At 48.0% G+C, this 18,106-nt stretch overlaps 1 protein-coding gene across 1 annotated transcript; it reads right to left on the minus strand.

The window, feature by feature from the left end:
• Window positions 1-2,045: 2,045 nt before the first annotated feature.
• Window positions 2,046-4,750, minus strand: TCF21 (transcription factor 21). The gene is made up of 2 exons (XM_075446702.1): window positions 4,089-4,750; window positions 2,046-2,570 (listed from the first exon to the last, which is right to left on the minus strand). Exons 1-2 carry the CDS (start codon window positions 4,536-4,538, stop codon window positions 2,481-2,483), a joined length of 540 nt encoding a protein of 179 aa, XP_075302817.1. The 5' UTR covers window positions 4,539-4,750; the 3' UTR covers window positions 2,046-2,480.
• Window positions 4,751-18,106: the final 13,356 nt, after the last annotated feature.

The raw sequence follows: 18,106 nt of genomic DNA on the forward strand, positions 1-18,106 counted from the left end.
TTCCGCACAGAGAAGGGGTATATTTCGGTAAATATTAAAATGCGGTGTCACTTCATACTGAAAAACAGGAAAGCAAACAAAATATTTTCTTTAAAATCATTGACATCAATATTTAAACCAGGTCCCTGTTTTCCCTTGCATATTTGTGAGTTCCTTTCAAAATCGTCATTTGCTTTAGTCAGACTAAACATACATTTTCTGTTTGCAAATATTTTTCTGTAAAATTGCACTCAGCAGCAGGGAAGAACGATTTCACTCATTGTTCTCCTGAGATGCACGGTAGGACTCTTAATACATGAAAGAAACTTGGGCTGTTGAAGCCAACGGCCGGTACTGTCGGGGCTGTGCCCGTACACAAGTAAGTCAGCGGACGGAGGATTCCCAGCCAAATAAATGCCTCCAGAAAATACGTTTGTGGTCTGCAAGACGTGATACAGCCACCAATGTTTCACAGTCAGAGTAAAGCCGTTATTTACCTTTCTGTGCGCTGGTTGCTTTTGTTTATTGCACGTCGCTTTTTCTTTTTGCCTTTTTGCTTGCTGCTGAACTGTTGCTCAGAGGCAAGGACTGAGGAAGGTGGAGGATGCTTGAGGAATATTTTAGTCCCCAAGAAGGCTGCAATCTAGACTGCCACATAAAGGGAACAGCAGCAGGAGAAATAACGGTGTCTACAGCCTTCTGTTACCGTTCCACCTACATTGCAGCTTTTGGCCCACGGTTACGGCTGTGATCCTCACAATTTCATGGAGGACTACTGCATTTCTCCCTTGTCTTTCTCCACGCTGCGTTGCAGGCAGCAAATGAAGAGTGAACATGGCTTGCTCGAAAGGGTGGGGAGGATGCTGAGCGCGGTTAGGAAGCATTGCAAAGCAGGGTGGCAAGAAGCGTATGTGAGAAAATTCAGAATTTAACTCTGAATTCCATGCACATCCCAGATGCCTATCAATTTCTGCGCTCTCGAAGGAAAACAGCACCTTGCTGTGAGTCTTGAGCAGGCATTGGTTAGTATGGATTCAAGTCAAGACTTTGAGCGGTTAAATCCCGCGGTTAATTTCCGTTCAGTGGGCAAATTCAACAGCAAACGCGGCGTTTGTGCATTTGCTGCATCAGTCACTTGCGCTCAGCTTAAGGTCGGAGGGCTCCGTTCTGTCTGCCTTTAGGAGAGCAGCGATTCCCACCGAAACTCCCGATGTCTGCGGCGAAGAGATCGGCCCTTCCAGCGGCGCCTGCCGGGGCTGCCCACCTGGCTGTTCCAAGGCGGTGTGTTCGTAGCTGCGCGTCTCGGCCGGCGCGGCCCCGCTCGCGACAGCGAAGCTGCGTGTAGCCGTGGCGGGCGAGGAGGCCTGCTCTTAATTGCGCGGGACGGAGACCAAGCTGTGAAACAGCGAAATCAAACCCTCGGCCCACAGCGCGGTGTTGAAGCTAGCCCACGCGTGACCGCGACGGGCTGCGGGGCGCGCCACCTCACCCCTCGTCTCGGGGGGAAGGGGGGCGTCAGGAGAAGCGCGGTGCTGGCTGCGGGGGAACTCGCTCCGCGCCTCTGCCCCCGGCCGGGACGCGGGGCTTGGCGTGGGGGGCGGCCCCGCACCCCCCGCCGCCCCCGCGCAGGGCGCTGCCCCTCTCCCGCACCCAGGTACGGGACGGGACGGGACGGCACCGACAGAGCGAGTGAAGCGGAAACTGAAAGCCCCTCCGCTAATAATAACAGTATAAATAACCGAAGACGTCTTGTAAACAGTGCGGTCACAACCCCGGGACGTGAAACAGCGCGGCAGGGTCTGGCGCGCCCGCTGCCCGGCCAGAGGGGAGGTGCTGAACACAGGCGGTACCGGGGACCGGGGACCCTCCGCCCGACCGCTCTCCGCCAGGAGCGGTGCCCCCCCCCCCCCCGCCCGCCCAGGGGTGTGCTCCGGGCCCGTGTCTGCGGGCGGCCGCCCTGCCGCGGCCCGGGGCCCAGAGGCCAGTTCCCCGCGGGGCGCCTGGGCTTCCCCCGCCGAGCCCCGGGGGTCGGAAACGAAGGCTACACCGCTGCGTGGTCAGTGGAAAGGAAGGTTTATTCACAGAAACAGAGCAAAAACCTGCTTGGAGAAAATATATCTATATATCTTTAGGGCGAGTTACCTCATAGAGATGACTGTCAAAGTCAGTTTTTCTAGGCATCTACACGTTTCGCCGGTCTCAGACAGAAGATACACGCGCGGGTGGGTTTTCGTTCGATCTCTGCCTTTTTCCCTAGCAGCGCTTGAACCAGCAAGGCTGTTGTTGCAGGACGCTCGGCTGCACACGCACTTAATAAAGTTAAATAGAGTCGGGATCTCTCGGGGTGGAGTCTCTGCCAGGGCCCGTCCGGTCTCCTCTCCGCCGGCGGAGCGGCCCCCGCCCGTCGCTCGGCCCGGGGCCCGGGGCGGCGGCGTCTCCCCGCCCGCCCCGCCGCCCGCTCCCCGGCCGCGCCGGGACGCTGCTGGCCCGGCCGCCGGCGCTCAGGATGCCGTCGGGCCGCACAAGCGGTTTGTGTTCACCACTTCTTTCAGGTCACTCTCGGGTTTGCCGGCTACCATAAAAGGCCAAGTCTGTAGCCAGGAAAAGACACGGGTGGGAAGGGGGGGTTACACGCGGAGAAACGCACGTCGCGACCGCGCTCGCTTCGCCAGCGGGTCCCGCTCGGCAGCGCCCCGGGGGACCGAGCCCGCCGCCCCCCGGCTCCCGGCAGCGCTCAGCGATGCTCGGGCCCGGGCAGCCGCCGCCGGCTTTGGCGAGGACCCCCTCTGCCCTTCGCTGCTTCGCCTCCCAGCCGCGGCGGTCTCCTCCCGGGGGTCCCCGGAGCCCGTCCGGCCCGCGGCGGGAGGGAGGGGGGAGAGGCGGGAGGGGAGCCGGGCTGCGTCCCCCCGGCGCGGTGGGCCCGGGCACCCCGCCGCAGCCGCCCCCCGCGCCTGCCGGGCACCGATGCGGGGCCCTTCCCCGCCGGGGCCCTCCCGCGGCCCGGGGGCGAGGGTCGGTGTGCCTCGGCGGCTCTGTGTGCCTGCGGCGGGGGGGCTGCATCTGCGCCGGGCCTCGGGCTCGGTTTACTGTGGTTTTTTCACCCGGGCCGTTGTGCTGAGGATTTTGGTTTTAGCCAATAAAAAAAAAAGCATCTCCCAGGCCCTCATCAGACGACACAGTGGGTAACGGACCTTCCCCCAGAGTCCAGAGCTCCAAAGGCAGAGCCAGACCCCAGTGTAACGTCCCCAGATCCACTCCGCCATCCCTTTACGTGTGGGCAATGCAGACGCTCCGCGTCTAAAAAGAGCCCGGGCAGACCTTGCCCACCCCCAGCTTGCTTGCATCAGCCGCACGTATTTTTAGAGCTGGAAACTGGGTTGCGGCCGGGTATGGCGGGGAGACCCTGGGCTGCTCGGAAAATGCTTTCTGTGGGTGGTGGGAGCAGCAGGAGGGACGCCGTGCCGCCCAGGGAGGCTTTGCGGAGCGTGCCTGGGTCAGACACCCTCCTTGGGGCGTCCGCACCGGTATTTGTTTCTCCTTTGCCAGTTTAGACAGACAGGAGGAACGTCCTGGACCCAGCAAACCCCAGCGGCTGAGCGCAGAGCCCTGAGAGCTCTGTCTTTAAAAAGATAGGGCTGGAGGGTTATTTCGGCAGGAAATGTTAGGACAGAGTGGAGGAATAAGAATAAATCCCGGGTCCTTGGCTTGGGTCCTTCCTAAAACGTACCTTTCTCTACCCAAATTCCTATACCTGCCTGCTTGCAGGTAGGAAGCTGCCATCAACCTGCTGAGGTTTCTCAGGCGTTTCTGGGGCTGTAAAGCCTGTCCCTGCCTATCTGCGGCCAGCATGGCCCCCGCCGCGTCCACCGGAGGGGATCGCCAGGAGCAGCGGATGGGGCCCGGGAGGCTCGGCTCTCGGGGCGCGGGGCGGGAGGGCAGCTGGGAGCCTGTCCCCTCGCACGGTCCCCCTTGCCACCCCGCCGGCACCAGGCTCTCAGTGAGGAGCGTGGCGAAGGTTTCTCCCTGCCCGTGCCCCATCCCAGCCCCTCGCCCGCCGCTCCCCGTGCGCGGGCACGCAGAGTGCCTGGCCCCGGCCGGCCGCGACTCACCAGGTTGACCGGGTGGATGTAGCCGTTCTCGTACTTGTCGTTGGCCAGGATCTGCCTCAGGTGAGCGATGTAGCTGGAGGCCAGCCTCAAGGTGTCCAGTTTGGAAAGCTTCGTGTCTGGGGGCACCCAGGGCAGGGTGGTCTTAAGCCTGGAGAAGGCTTTGCTAAGGACCCTCATCCTCGCCCTCTCCCTGGCGTTGGCAGCGTTTCTCTGGACCTGCTTTCCCTCCTGGCTCACTCCATTTAAAGGGCTCTTCTTGGGGGGAGCTTTTTTCCTCTTGCCCGAGGCCCCTCGCCCCTTCTGAGGGGAGCCATTCTCGCAATTGGATCCCTCCTCGTTGCTCTCGGTGGACGCCCCAAACTCTTTGTTAGTATCCATTTTCAGGCCATCGCACTCCAGCATCTCCACCTCCTGCAGATCTTCCACATCACTGAGGGACCCAGTGGACATGGTCTGGAAGATGCCGAAGGACCAGCGGGAAAGGGGGAGGGGAGGGGAGGAAGGGCAGCTCCTCAAATCTACTTCAAGGCGGCAGAGGAGAGAAGGGGTGCCAGTATTTTCCTCCCCTTCCCTCCCCGCCCCCGGCGCTAAGGCGCGATACAAGTCCAGAGAGGACCCCTGCCCTCCCGCCCCCCAACCCCGCTTTGCCCGTGTTTGAGGGAGGGAGTGAGCGTGTGTGAGAGAGGGAGAGAGAGAGGGAGAGAGAGAGAGAGAGAAAGCCGAGGAATTTAGTGAGGACACTAGTAATTTATCTGGGGGATACGAGAGGCGGATCCAGCCCAGGGGAGGGGCCCTGCCCGCTGAGCACACCACATCCCCAATCACAGACCTTTGCACAGGACTGGGGATGAGGTATCCCAGCAAGCCTTTGCCGGGAGCTCGCAACTGGGATTCGAATCTTCACAACTGGAGCAAAGCAACTCGCACTCTCTCTCCCCCGGCTCTGTCTCTCTATCCTCCCCCTTCCTCCTCCTCCTCTTCTCCTTCCCCACTTCCCTTTCCAGCCCAGGGCTGCTCTCCCCCTCTCTGCCTCCTAGATGACCCCCGCAGCTGGTGTCACGATTCTTGAAGAAAGCCAAAATGGGTCATGAGCAGAGCGAGCAGCAGATCCACCAGCCAAGCCTTCCAGGGAGCTTTTGTAATGCCTGCCGTCAAAACGCTGTCCTGTAACCTAATCTGGGGGAGATTTGTAGATGATTATATTTGCGAACGCATCCTGTCCAGCTACTAGTGTATTCCAGGAGGAGAGCGCTCCGCGGCCCGGCTGGCAGCATGGACCTCACTATCGCAGCCCAGGGGCTGGAAGCAGGAGGGTCTGACTTCTTCCAGCCTTCCCGGGTGACCTCCGACAGGTCCCAGTCCCCTCTCGCTCTTTGAGTCCCCCCAGCTGTCAGGGCGTAGGCGTGCCAGGCGGCCGAGGTGCCAGCGGCCCGCCGAGCCGAGGGAGGGTGTGCGCCAAAATGGAGGAAAGCAGGGTGGTTGTTGGGTGGTAGAGATCTTGCAGAAGAACTGTGGTAAAAGCACAGAGCCCCCCTTTTCTCTCCAGCATTTCGTTCTGCCATACCCGCGGAGCGCTTTGTCTGCGGATCCATGCATGCTCCAAAGTTCTGCCTGAATAAAGAGGCGAGATAAGGCCCCGGCTGTGGGGGCGGCGGGAGCGAGGGCTCTGGGCCGTACTCTGCAGCCGCTGAAGCCAAACGTCCCCCATCGTTTCACCACTGGTGTGAATGAGCGGGCTGCTGTCTAGTTTGAATGAGCAGACGTCCGCTACAGTTGCGATCTTTATGCACGTGTGTATTTGTTCTCTGCGGAGCAGGCTTTTAAAAGCAGTTAACCTTGGTCTATCTTGTCTTCCTCTCCGTGTAAAATCTTCTCCTAAACCCACATGTGGAGCCCAAAGAGGCCAGTGAAGCATGAATTTGCTCCCGTAGCTCCTTGCCTCCTCACACAGGTCTGGCACGATCTGCACATGAGACCTTTCTGGACACAGTGACTGGTCTGATTGCAGGATCAACTCCACTTATTGAGCTGCTTACCTGAGGATTCACATCGCTCTGGACAAAAATATACAGCCTGAGATGTGGCTTCGGAGTTAATCCAAGGTCACTGGAGCTACCGGAAAGTCTCTTACTGATCTGTGTGAGCACCATGCCAGGTTTTCTGCATATACTAAACAAAAAACAAACAAGCAAACAGAAATTGTGGAGGGCCAAACTTGTACATCTGCCAAGCGCTATGGACTGTCTGCAGATTAAAGTTTCAGTAGGAGGCAGAGCGTCATTTTTACAACTAGCAAAGAAGTCTTTCCTATCTCTTGATCCATCTTGGTTCCTTGGTTCATGTAAGCCAGAAGAAAAATGGCAGATCTAAACTTTGAAACAGCCTTTTATTGTTTGGCTGGAAGATAACACCTTCCCACTCACAATAGGATAAGTACGTTAAGATATCATATCTCCAAGCCCTGGGCTCTTGGGAATTTGCGAACTTCCAACGTCATGTTATGTTAACTGTGCCCTGTTTGTGTTTTCTCTGTGCATAAACTAAACAGTTTGTCAGCATATCAGTCCTAATTAATGAATTAGCTTTGGGTTTTGTTCTTTTGTTGTTTTTTTTTTTTTAATTTTATTTTTTCTTTATAACATCCTTGTTGCAGATCCAAAATATTACTAATCACCAGCATGGAGATTTATGAGACTACTTATTTTCTAGGCCTGATTGTTGTTTGTGCAGGTGGAGATTTAAATGGCCATATCCATTGCAGAGATTTATAGTCCAAGTGATTGATGTTAGAAATGAGCTAAAAGACTCTTACTGGAGCAAGGATGACAGAAAACCAAGTTGAAGTTGCTTGCGTCTCTAAGCACAAATGGCCAGAGAGCACAAAATCCCATCAAAATTTCAGCATCAGAAGATCCCAGAAGAACAAAAGAACAAAAAAAGTATATACTCATATCCTTTCTATCAGTTATTTTTAACTTCAGTAATATCTAAAAATTTGTTGTAAAAATGGAAGGAATGATCTGGCTTCTTAAAAATGCCTTTAGTATGCTGCTACATGTGCATTCTGAAAATCAAGGTACGCATACACGTGTGTTATGAGCCTTTAGAATTGCAACACATTGGTAGCTTTTACTGACTTACATGCATTTTTGAGTCCTCAGAGCCAGCAAAATTGATCTAATACAGACCACACACTTTTGTGGAGTCACAGGACACATTGCTGTATTCATTTTGTGGAGATTATTGTGCATGTGTGGTATATGCTCACATACGTGTAGTATAATGTACTTTGAGTCCTTTATGCATACAGACTGTAACACATCTTTTAACAACATAATCATCCTAATCATCCCTTTTTCCCTCTCCAAAGGGGCCAGCATGGGCAGACCTAGAAAACTATCCGCTTATGTCTGGGTAACTCTTGGCTCCTTATTTGTGTGTTACATGAGCTGAACCTCTCCTTTTCCGACCTTCCTGCTCCTTGTGTCCCTCCTGGCAAGCCCAGGGCTTGTACCCTGAATCTAGCTCCCGATTTCAGTCCCTCTCCCCTCACCTGAATTGCCTTGCCCAGACCTCCTGACTCTCATTGTGAATTGCAACTTCACTTTGGGGTAGAGACCAGGGGGGTGGAGGCCAACCCAGTCCTGTGGGAAGGGTAAAGCTGGGATGCCTGCAGCCACCACGGCAGTGGTGCGGCCACTTACTTCTCCTGTTAAATGAGTGGGGGCCACAGACCAGACACTGGGTTAATAACTGGCTGGGAAAGACAGATGGAGCTAAAGTCCTTTTGGCCTTCCCAGTACATTCACTTCTTCATTCATGTTTCAGAAAGGAAGTTGAAATACTGGCGTAGGGAACATCAGTACAAATCTGTGCATTCACCCTGAAGATGACTTTCTCCTCTGCATTGCTCTCGCTGCACAGGAAAATGCACGTCTCTTTTACTTCTAATTGAGACCCACTAAGCTGTAAGGCCATTTAGGACATGCCAGGGGTGCTGGGGACAGAGAATTGGGATGCCTCATCTGAAGGGTGTCAAATAGGGCACGTGTCGCACATAGCCTTATGCTGGTCTATGGCAGGTTACAGATTTCCCCTTTGAAAAAAAGCCCCACTTTTTATGCCTCCAAGCTTCTGTCTTCTGGGCTGGAATAACACGGTAATTTGAGAACAGCTTTGGAACTTGTGGCCAAGATTTCTGCAAGTGTCTCATGATTTTGTGTGACATGGCTTGTTTTTTGGTTTGTTCTGGCTTTTTTTATGTCTGTGTCATTTATCAAGGCACCATATTTTCCCTATGCATTGAACAGTCACCCGAGAAAAGCCTCACATCACCCACAGCTGAGGAAAACATAATCAGGAGCTGGTTTTAAAACTCTTCGCCCAAGTATAATGCAGGTGTTTTCTTATATTTGGAGAATAAGCAAGGAAGTCATCCATAGGCAGCCAGCTGATCAGGAATCATGTTCAGTCAGGTTTGAGAATGATCAGGAATAAAAGTACAACCAGGTTAGTGTTTTCAATTTGCGATTTAAAAAAAAAAATCTGTTTGCACTGAGATTTCTCCTGCTCACTCTTGGTCTCACCTGGAAACCAAGTAAAATGGTGGAGGGATTTCAGAAGCATACTTCTACATACCCTAAGTGAATTAATACTACTCATATGCTATTATATATGAATAATACTACTAATAACTAATACTAATAATATGATATGAATACCACTAATAATGTAATAATGATATTTTTGCAGTAGGATTCTGTCTTGTCCATTGTAGAGGATGGACTGTGCTGAGGAAATGGATCAAAGGTGTTTGTAGCAGTGGAGTAGCTTTTTGGAAGGGCCAGGGCACTGAAACCCTCCCACGGCTCCTTCCAGTGCTATGTATCTGTTTCTGGTCACAGTTTTGGTTTGAAAGGTAAAAGACATTGTGATAAATAACATAAAGCAATACACAAAGAGAAAAAATAAAGTTACTACCAAGAGAGTAAAAAGGTTGTCCTGGTGAACTGGCTCAAGAGGCACATATTTGTATGTAATACCAGCATCGCTGCCCCTCCCCAAGAGATCCAAATGTCTTGTTTCAAAGCCCCGAGAAATCAAAGATTTTTGAGAAACTGTTTTCTAGACTAGTTTATTGTGGAGAAAAAACCCATCAATATATCCTTCTATTCTCATTTAGAAATATCTGAAAGCTTTGCTGATACCTGGAAGGGAAAAATTTTGGTCTTGCTGATTACAGATTAGAGCTTGTAAAAGGAAATAAACTGCAGTTTCAAGAACATTTATGTAGAAAATTATGCAGCAGCCATAATTCCATTTCATGTGACTTTTTAAACCTTGGAATGTCACAAACCCCTGGACACTGAAACTCTAGGAAATGGAGTTAAAAAAAAATTTCCGTAGTGGATATTGAAAAAATATTGTGTGAAACTCAAAATATTTAATTCCAGATTTTATATTTTAATTCTTTTTGTCACGTTGATGACAAAATCTGTGGCACATATAAGTATTGCTCTTGTCTGCCACAGGGAGTACCTGTACATGTAATAACTGGATGATTTCTACCACCCTGACTCAGGCCATCTGGTACCTTTTCCTTTAAGTAGCTTCATAAAAATCAGCTGTTCTGCTCACAGAGCAAAACAAACTGCATGAACAAGAACGGCAAAAGCTGCCTCTGTAGAAACGAAGTCATGATTAAATATCCTAACGCCTAAGAGAGATACTGGCATCAAGGTCGGGGTCCTAATCACGAAGGATGCATCAAATCCCAGTGTGACTCACTTCCCCCTCCTATGCCAGGTCTCTGGTGAGGGTTTCTGGTGCTGCTGCTGTCTTAAGCAATGTCCTGCAGATGATCTACCAGCTGGAAGCTGAGTACACCAGAAATGAGAAGCATGTAAGCTGGAGAAATTACCAAAGCCGATACAAGGCAGCTAATCCTCGACACGAGCACTGAGCCCAAACTTTCCATTAACTTTTCATAGACGTGCATGTGAATCTCCTTTTGCTGGATGCTTGTAGGAAGCAAACTTAAGTGGCTGAGTCATGTTTGTTTCATAATGCACATTTGCTCCCATACAAAAGGAGACTCACAGACAGTGAGGAGAGGTATCCTCCTCAGTCTCTTCTACAGGGACTGTTACTGTCCACTGCTTCAAGGATGCGTCTCTGAAATATTACTAGATAGTTGACATTGTAAACGGCCGACTATTTTATGAAGTAGTCAAAAGAGAAATATGCAAAAAAAGCCAATATATCTTATGCAAAATAATCACTGAAGGATTAAAGTGCAGACATAACTGTTTTATTTTGAATATCTCTTTCCGTGATGTTTCTTTGTTGGCTAATCCTTTGCATTTTTGTGGCTTTAAGACATGATGAAATTTGTCGATAAGAAATAAGTTCTCTTTTGCCTTCCAATAATTAGCACATTGGATAAAGTTTTGGAAAATAAAAGATTTTTGCTTCAGAGGGAAATTTGGAAAAGAAGAACACTTTGTAGGGGAGTGGCAGGAAGAATGTCAACTATTCTAGTAAGCTTTTATTACTTTTATGGGTTATAGCATGATATGCATGCATGTAGACACAGATTTTTCTGAAATTCCTATTCACTTAAAGTGCTCACAGCTTCTGCAAGTTGGGTTCCCACAGCATCTATCATTAGACGCAGTAGGTTGGCCTATGTCATATGTTCCCATCCAAATGAAACATCACATGCTGGGACGCAGACTCTTTGTGGGCTGCTTCATGCTGTTACAGATCAAGCTGGCCACAGTTTGTGCTGTTGGACTCCTCGCACTCCATTTGTCATGGAGGCTTTGCATTTTACCAGCTCTGATAGGTGGCTACATTAGACCTTTAAATACACGCGCCTAAAACTGCAGTGGCATCAAAAGGAGTGACCATACATAATTGGAACAACATTTGGGCCAAAAACAGTGATATAATAAACCAGCAAGCTGCTAATCTTCAGCTCTCCACATAGGGATTCACCCAATGCAGCAGCTGGCCAAAGATAGTATGTGTTGCAGATGAGTCTTAAATGGGAACACTAGCTGGCAAGGCAAAGGAGAAGGCAGGTTACACATCCTACTCAAGCGGCATAGAAAGACCCCAGTCACCATGCCTTTCTTCTGGCTCTGACAAGCCTTATACATGCCTCACAAACTGTGACTCTCAGAGCTCCTGGAACGTCCCCAAAGTGGGGTCATGGCACTTTGCCACAGTGGAGTCCTCTGGTTTTATGGTGCGTATCGTAGTTCATAATACATATAGAAAACGGTGTTGTTTTAGAAAGTGGTATTGCAAAAGCACATAATAAAAGTCTATTTAAGTAGTTTGGAGGAAATAAATAGCTTGAAAAATGAACCAGGGGATAGCAGAAAAAGAAGACCATAAATGTGGGTTGCAGTGGAGTCCCATGAGAGTGCGAAAGGACTAAGGAACTCAGACTACAGGAGTGAGGGGAGAGAAGCCCCAAGCATGGCCTGTGAAGGCAGTCTTCCTCTCCTTCCCCTCCCTGCTCCTCTCTTTTCCTCTGTATGTACGGATCCGGGGTGATGCTCCGACTGCCTAGTATTCGGTTCTTAACTGGGGTGTGACTAACCCAGAAGGAAAGCTGGTTAAAGGAGGTAAACAGGGAGACAAGCCATCAGATCTTCTGCTAGCCAGGACTAGCAGGCGCTGCATGCTTGTGCAGTTCCATGAGGGAAATAGAATACAATGCCTAATAGCTGCTCTGAGTCCATCCAAAGCAGAAAGGCCAAGGTTTTAAAAACTGCTGGCAAGACAAGATTCCAAGTGACCAACCATTAAACCAGCCTTTTTTTAGAAAGAATGGTATGGGACTCAGATATGTATCTGTTTATGTTTTCATATCAGATGGGACGATGGCTGAGGGTGGTGTGAAGAGAGATATGTTATCCAGAACCTCCTGATTTAAAACAGTAAGGAAGGATTCTGTGGCTAGCTGAAGGATTTTCGTTCTGATGCCTTATTTCAATCTGCACAGCATTTCAGTTTGTTCTACCCTGCACAATAGATCTCGGTTAGCCGAATTTTGCACCAAAAGAAGGCAGGTCTGTCGGTGTCACACAGGCCACTTGGATTACATTGCAAATTTACCAGACATCATATACCATGCCATTTACCATATCTCAGAATTTGGTGGCAGAAATATCTTGATGTGTACTCTGTAAGGACTGAACAAAGATGTACGTGTGATCACTATGAGCTGTATTGACTGAAATTTCCACAGAGTGGAAAAGATAACATAGCAGCCACAAATTTTCTCTGAACACTGCAGATGAACTCCTCAGAAAGGTTTTCTGCGTATGCAAAACCCTGAGCGAGGAGCTGCTCAGCCAGTCTGTTCGAGCACAGGGGCTTTCAGGGGAGCCACGGCGCAAACTTCCATAGGGTGCCAGCGCACGCCAGACGTCTGGGGCAGCTTGGGCTCCCCAGGACAAGAGCCATGTTCTGTCCTGAAGAGCAAGCAATTACAGGGAAAGCCTCTGTGAACTGCCTGGTGCAGCACCCGTAGAAATACATCATGTCATCTTTCTCCTGCGCCCACGCCCCGGCTCACTGTTGGCTTGCACCTCTCCTTGGCAGCGTGTAGCCAGAGCCCTTTTTGGGATGCAAGCCCTGAGTTGTTCTTGTGTTTCTACGTGTCACTGGTGGAATCAGTCTTATAGCTAATGGCTCAGTGATATGTGTAACACAGCCTTGCTTCTACAATTTATGGTGCAAATTAATGAAGTGCAAACTGGGTTGATTTAAAAGAGACAGACTCTTCTTTGATTAAGGTGCTAGCCAGAGACCCAGGGTATGTGGGTTGATTTTCTGCTATGTTACGGCCTTTCTAGGGGACCACAAAAGGGGGATCCTTTCTGCTCCAGTTCCTCAGTGGTGAACAAGGGATGAGAACATCTCCCTGCCCTACAGAAACATTATGAGGGGCTTAGGCACTATGGTAATGGATACCGAGGGTAGCTAAGATAAATAACCTGATAGTTAGTTGCAAGAAAATGATTGATGTTAGAATACTACAAATATGTTGAAAGCCTAAAATATCTTTGTGATGTCTCCCCATTTCTTAAAATGCCAATTAACATTTTTCACTCAGATACCTGATGTTTACATTGGTGCATTTTTATGCTCACATGTCTCACAAAATGGATCCTTGCCTGACTTTGATTTTAGATGAAAGCACTCATCGTTCAACCTTGTAGTAATTCTGAAAGATAGAAAAGTTGCTTTTATAGGAAGAAAAACAATGAGTTTTGATCGTGTTAGTGATGAGTGACAAGCTGAAAGTTTAATAAACAGACCACGAGAACCATCATTGGTAACACTATAGCAGAAGTAGCAAATCACCGTTGACTAAATTACTCCAAAGTCCCCAAGCTCTCTGTGAGGAAAAATAAAGTGTTACTTTGGTTTCCTGTAATCCTTCCTCAGTAAAACCACAAGATTCCCTTAGGAGAGTTAAAATCCATTACTAGGCTTCTTTATGCCTTTTTGTAACTAATTGTCTCTTCCATGGCGGGTCTTCCTTCCTCGAATGACGAGCTAATGCAGACTATGAGGTTGCAATGGGGCTGCAGAAAAGTCAGCTTTCAGGCCCTTGTTCTTCTGGTGTCCTCTTTCTGAGTTCCCCCGCTCCACCTCACTGGTTTCTAAGACTCCCTCGGTACTTAGCTGTGCGGTAGCTGTGTGCAGGATAACGTGCTCGGAAGCATCTCCTCATATGGCTGTGGGAAGCAGCCAGGCAGGCTCAGGACCCGAAGCAGAGTAATATGTGCCACAAGCAGCACGAAGCTGGGTTTGTTAGGAGAAGGAGCACCGCTTCATTTGCTTCCCTGATAGCAGAGCATCCACTCAGCTCATCAGAACCAGCCTAGCTGTTTCTTCTCGCCCGAGGTACTGCTTTTTCCTATGGCCATGTATATCCCGACTACTTTTGTTTCTCATCTTTGTATGCCACCCTTCCGCTTTTCAGTCTGCTTGTCTCACAGCGGATTTTTAATTTTTGCAGTTTGTTCTGTGTGGGATTATTTCTCAGCAATTTAAATAGATGATTTAACTCAAGGTGCTGAAGGAACTTCTCAGATAATGTTCTCTGCTTTCCACAGCTGTATGGTAAAGGCACACATTTCTAAATCCATAAGCTACATCTAAGCTGAGTTTGAGCTCCTCGGTACACAAAAATGAATGCAATTTTTTAAGAACAGGTAAATGCATTTATGAGCACAATTGTAGAGGCAGGGCTGAAAAAGGAAGTCCTTTGAGATTAAACTTACTTTAATGTAAATGGCGTGTCATGATACAAGTGTTGAATATAATAACTATAACAATAGCCAAGTAATTTCTTTATTGATCTCTCCCTTCTAATTCTGAACTATTTTTGTTACAGGAACACTGTAAGATACATATCTTGCTACTTGGAATTTTTTGTTTTCTTTTTAAGAAATGGATGAGGAAAGCTAAACAGCTCCAGGATATATAACCCTATACAAGGTGTTGGAGAGGGGGGAGGGTGGCTCAGTGATGAATGACCAGTCGTGCAATTGTTTTCTTTCTTGCAGAAATCAGAGACAGAGTACAGTTTATCTTACCCTGACTTTTAGCAAGACAGATTGCCAGGCAAAACCCCCGGCTTGAAGTCATCCAACCACCAAGTAGAGTAAAGAGACCATTGCCGTTACCTTTCCAGGACTCGCCCCCACCCCAGTCCCTTTTAAAAGTCTATGGTGTTTCTTTCTGAGGTTGTAATATGAACTTTAGCTACTTACATACCGTTTTCATGCTGAATGCAATCTGGAATGATTGATTCGGGGCCCAAGTCCTCCACTATTACACAGGCTGAGACCAGCTCATCCATGTGCATCTGTTGCAAATGATGGTCACTGCCACATAATTCCCCCTCGCACTGTGTTTAATCCCCCCCATGCTTGCTTTCATCTGCCACTGAACTTGATTTCCTCTTTTGAACATTTCAGGCCTGCGCTACTGTACTGGCATCGGCCAAACCTCTCTTTTACCTTGTGGTTGTGAATGGGGAGGAGAACTGTTTGGTGAGAGGAGAAAATTCCTAAGCAACAGCAAGCTAACTCCAGGGCAGGCTGTCCTTCTCCCAGGTTTTTCCTGCACTTCCCTTTAGTCGTATTTTTCTCACCACCTCTATTCCAGTCATTTGGAACAATACTTCTGGACATGGCATCCTGAATTTATTCTATCTACATCTGAGAGGCAACATGGATCTTAAGTGGCCTTAATCACGCCCTGAAGGTGCTTATTTCACTGTGATGACTACAAATGGATCGGTAGCTTAAGTCAGCTCCCAAGAAACTGGGCCACAGAGCACATTATTGAACTGTTTGATAACACTCAGAGGAGCACAAAAGGCAGGATGGGCAGAAAGAGTTAAATGGGAAAGATGGATGCAGTTGCAGTATCTATTACCTGCAAGAGACCGTAATGTGTTTATACAGCTCTCAGCCAGGCTAGCGGCTAATTAAAGGGAAGAACTGACACTAGACACTACACCGCCTTGTACACTATGGCACGAGGAAAGTCACGCAAGTGGGATTGTAAGGAAAGAGCAGCAGATTTCCTCCTCCTCTTTTTGCCATGCTCAATCCCTTCTTTTGCAGTTAGAAAGATGCCTGACTAGTCCGCATTGCTGGAAGGGAGTTAAAATGTACTGATAAAGTTAGGGTCCAAATTGATCCTACAGCATTACAGTCCAGTATTTTATAAATTCTGACTGCAGCAGGACAGAGCTCCAGTTCAGCAGGACATACCTTCATCAGTATAAATCCATCCCATCAGCTCTTTGTTACCTGCCCATTCCTGTAGCTATAGACTATACTTTCATCTCAGATTTGCCTTTTGGTGAGAACAAGCATAGACTGGAGTCCTTGTCTAAGCCACTGATGACCAGTTTCTGGGTGGGGAGAGAAATCTCGGCAACGATGTGATTTCTGTTCGTGTTTGTGATTGGGGGAGTGATTACCTGTTCTTTTGCTGTGTGAGGGGTCAGAGAAGATCATCCTCCCTCTGGACTGCCCAGACCACTCGGCCAATTTGTCAAGAATCTCATAGGATAAATAGCTGTCTCCAGAGACCTTTATAGTGACAAATCCAAATAAATCAGAGTCACTTTTACTGAGCACTTCAGCAGACAGCTCAGATTTAATGAATCAGCCTTCAGACCCCCAAGGAAGATTTTCTTTCCCAAGTCCGAGGAGAATAAATAAATGCCAAAATTTGCTTCCAGGGTAAAACTCTATTATCAGTGCAGCCCGTGATATTTTGTGATTGCAGTTACCAATGCTACTAACACTGTTTCAAAAAGCACTGAGAATGCAGCTCAGGATCAGTTGTATGATCAGTGTGCCCAGTGCAGAGAAAAGGAGGCTGCTATGGATCAGATGATTTTCCTCATCAGTGACTGGGGATGGACTTTGCATTCCTTTACTAGTGCCCTTCTGCACTTTTGGCTGGAACTCCCCACCAACACAAAAAAGAAAAAATATAATAGAAAAGGAAAAAAAAAAAAAGAAATCAACCCTAACCCCCCCACCACCAGAAGGCATCACACGCATAAAACCTTGCAGGTTAGTCATTGTGGGTCATTCAAACAGTTTTAAGGCTTAACATCTTGATCCCCTCTAAAAACTTCCATCTCTACTTCCTTCCCCCCTTTGGGATCCATCCAGATGCCTACTCAAATACCTGCTGGCGCCAGAGGAAATTCTCCTGTAACGGATACCCTGCGATGTAAAACCAATATTTTGTTTCCAGGGTCATCCCTTTCACACCCCTGCAGATCCTCTTGCTTCACCAACCTGCCTCTTGGTCAAGCCAAAACATGAGAAATCATGAAACCAAAGGGTGGGATTTCGGAGCAGTTTAATAGGCTTGGTGATTGCTAACCCACACATTTCCTCAGCTTCCTCCTGCTGTTGTGGTAGCCTCGTCTGATAATTTATGTCAGGTTAACAGGCTGCTGGGCAGATCCCTCTGCTCACAGTTCAGCAAAGAAAGAGAAAGAGGGTAATTTAACCCGACCCAAGGTGTTCACGACAATCAGACTGGTGACACCTTTTCAGATAGGCTAATACCTAATACAAAGGCCTAATAAAGTTAAGAAGCATCTTTCAGTGGCAGGGTGTAAGTGAGTGCATCAGGATCCAGTCACAGGTAAAACAGTTATTTAAAAAGCAGTTTTTAGTATCATTTATGTGCAAAAAAAAAGCAGAAACATTTCATTTGTGATGGTTTCTCAACACTTGTCTCGGGCGCTGTAATGGCAATAAGAAGGGGATCAGTGTCTGGAATTTGGTCAGGAACTTCTTGGTTTGACATTTTTATCCCATTCTACTTTTGGTTTTTAATTGTTGTCTCTAGCCGTTCATACACTTTACGAGATAATCAGCAAATTGCTTTATATTAATGTATTGCGATATAATGAGCTTTGTTAATCGTCATATGGGATACACGAGGAGTTCTTCAGAAAGGACCAAAAATAAGCACTCTTTTGAAGTGACACTTTAGGTGCGCATTTCCTTATTTAGCCTTATAATACATAATATACACAATACCTCCAGGATGATAATTAAAGAAAAGAGTTAAGATTGTTTACTTATATAAAATAGATAGTCCTACCTTTTGTATAAGTTTAATGGAGCTGAGTGCAAGAATGAAATAACAAGGACCCATTTCAGGTCCCTATAATTGGATTCCAACTGAATTTTATTTAAGAAACTTTGTTTTTAAATTTTCCTCATGAAGGAAGCAAAGAGAATATCTGGCTTTTTTCTCCTTCCAATATTTTAGATAAAAAATAATGTACCAAGAATGTCAGGAAATAAAAATTCTTTTGTCTGTGACTGAAAAAAAAGAACACATAAAAGGAGTTTTTACAAAATGGCTACACGTAAGACTTTGCTATAGAGTGGGCAATTTATTGCACTAGAAATTCATCATTCAAAATCCTGCAGAAT

The sequence above is a fragment of the Opisthocomus hoazin genome, chromosome 2 (genome assembly GCF_030867145.1).
Source record: "Opisthocomus hoazin isolate bOpiHoa1 chromosome 2, bOpiHoa1.hap1, whole genome shotgun sequence".
In the NCBI taxonomy this organism is placed as follows: domain Eukaryota; kingdom Metazoa; phylum Chordata; class Aves; order Opisthocomiformes; family Opisthocomidae; genus Opisthocomus; species Opisthocomus hoazin.

What these genes read in the sequence shown, in the direction of transcription:
- TCF21 (XM_075446702.1), bottom strand. Translation starts at nt 4,538, where the DNA reads ATGTCCACTGGGTCCCTCAGTGATGTGGAAGATCTGCAGGAGGTGGAG. An exon ending in ACATCCACCCGGTCAACCTG is followed by an intron (nt 2,571 to 4,088) that starts GTGAGTCGCGGC and finishes TCCTGGCTACAG; the next exon opens with ACTTGGCCTTTTATGGTAGC.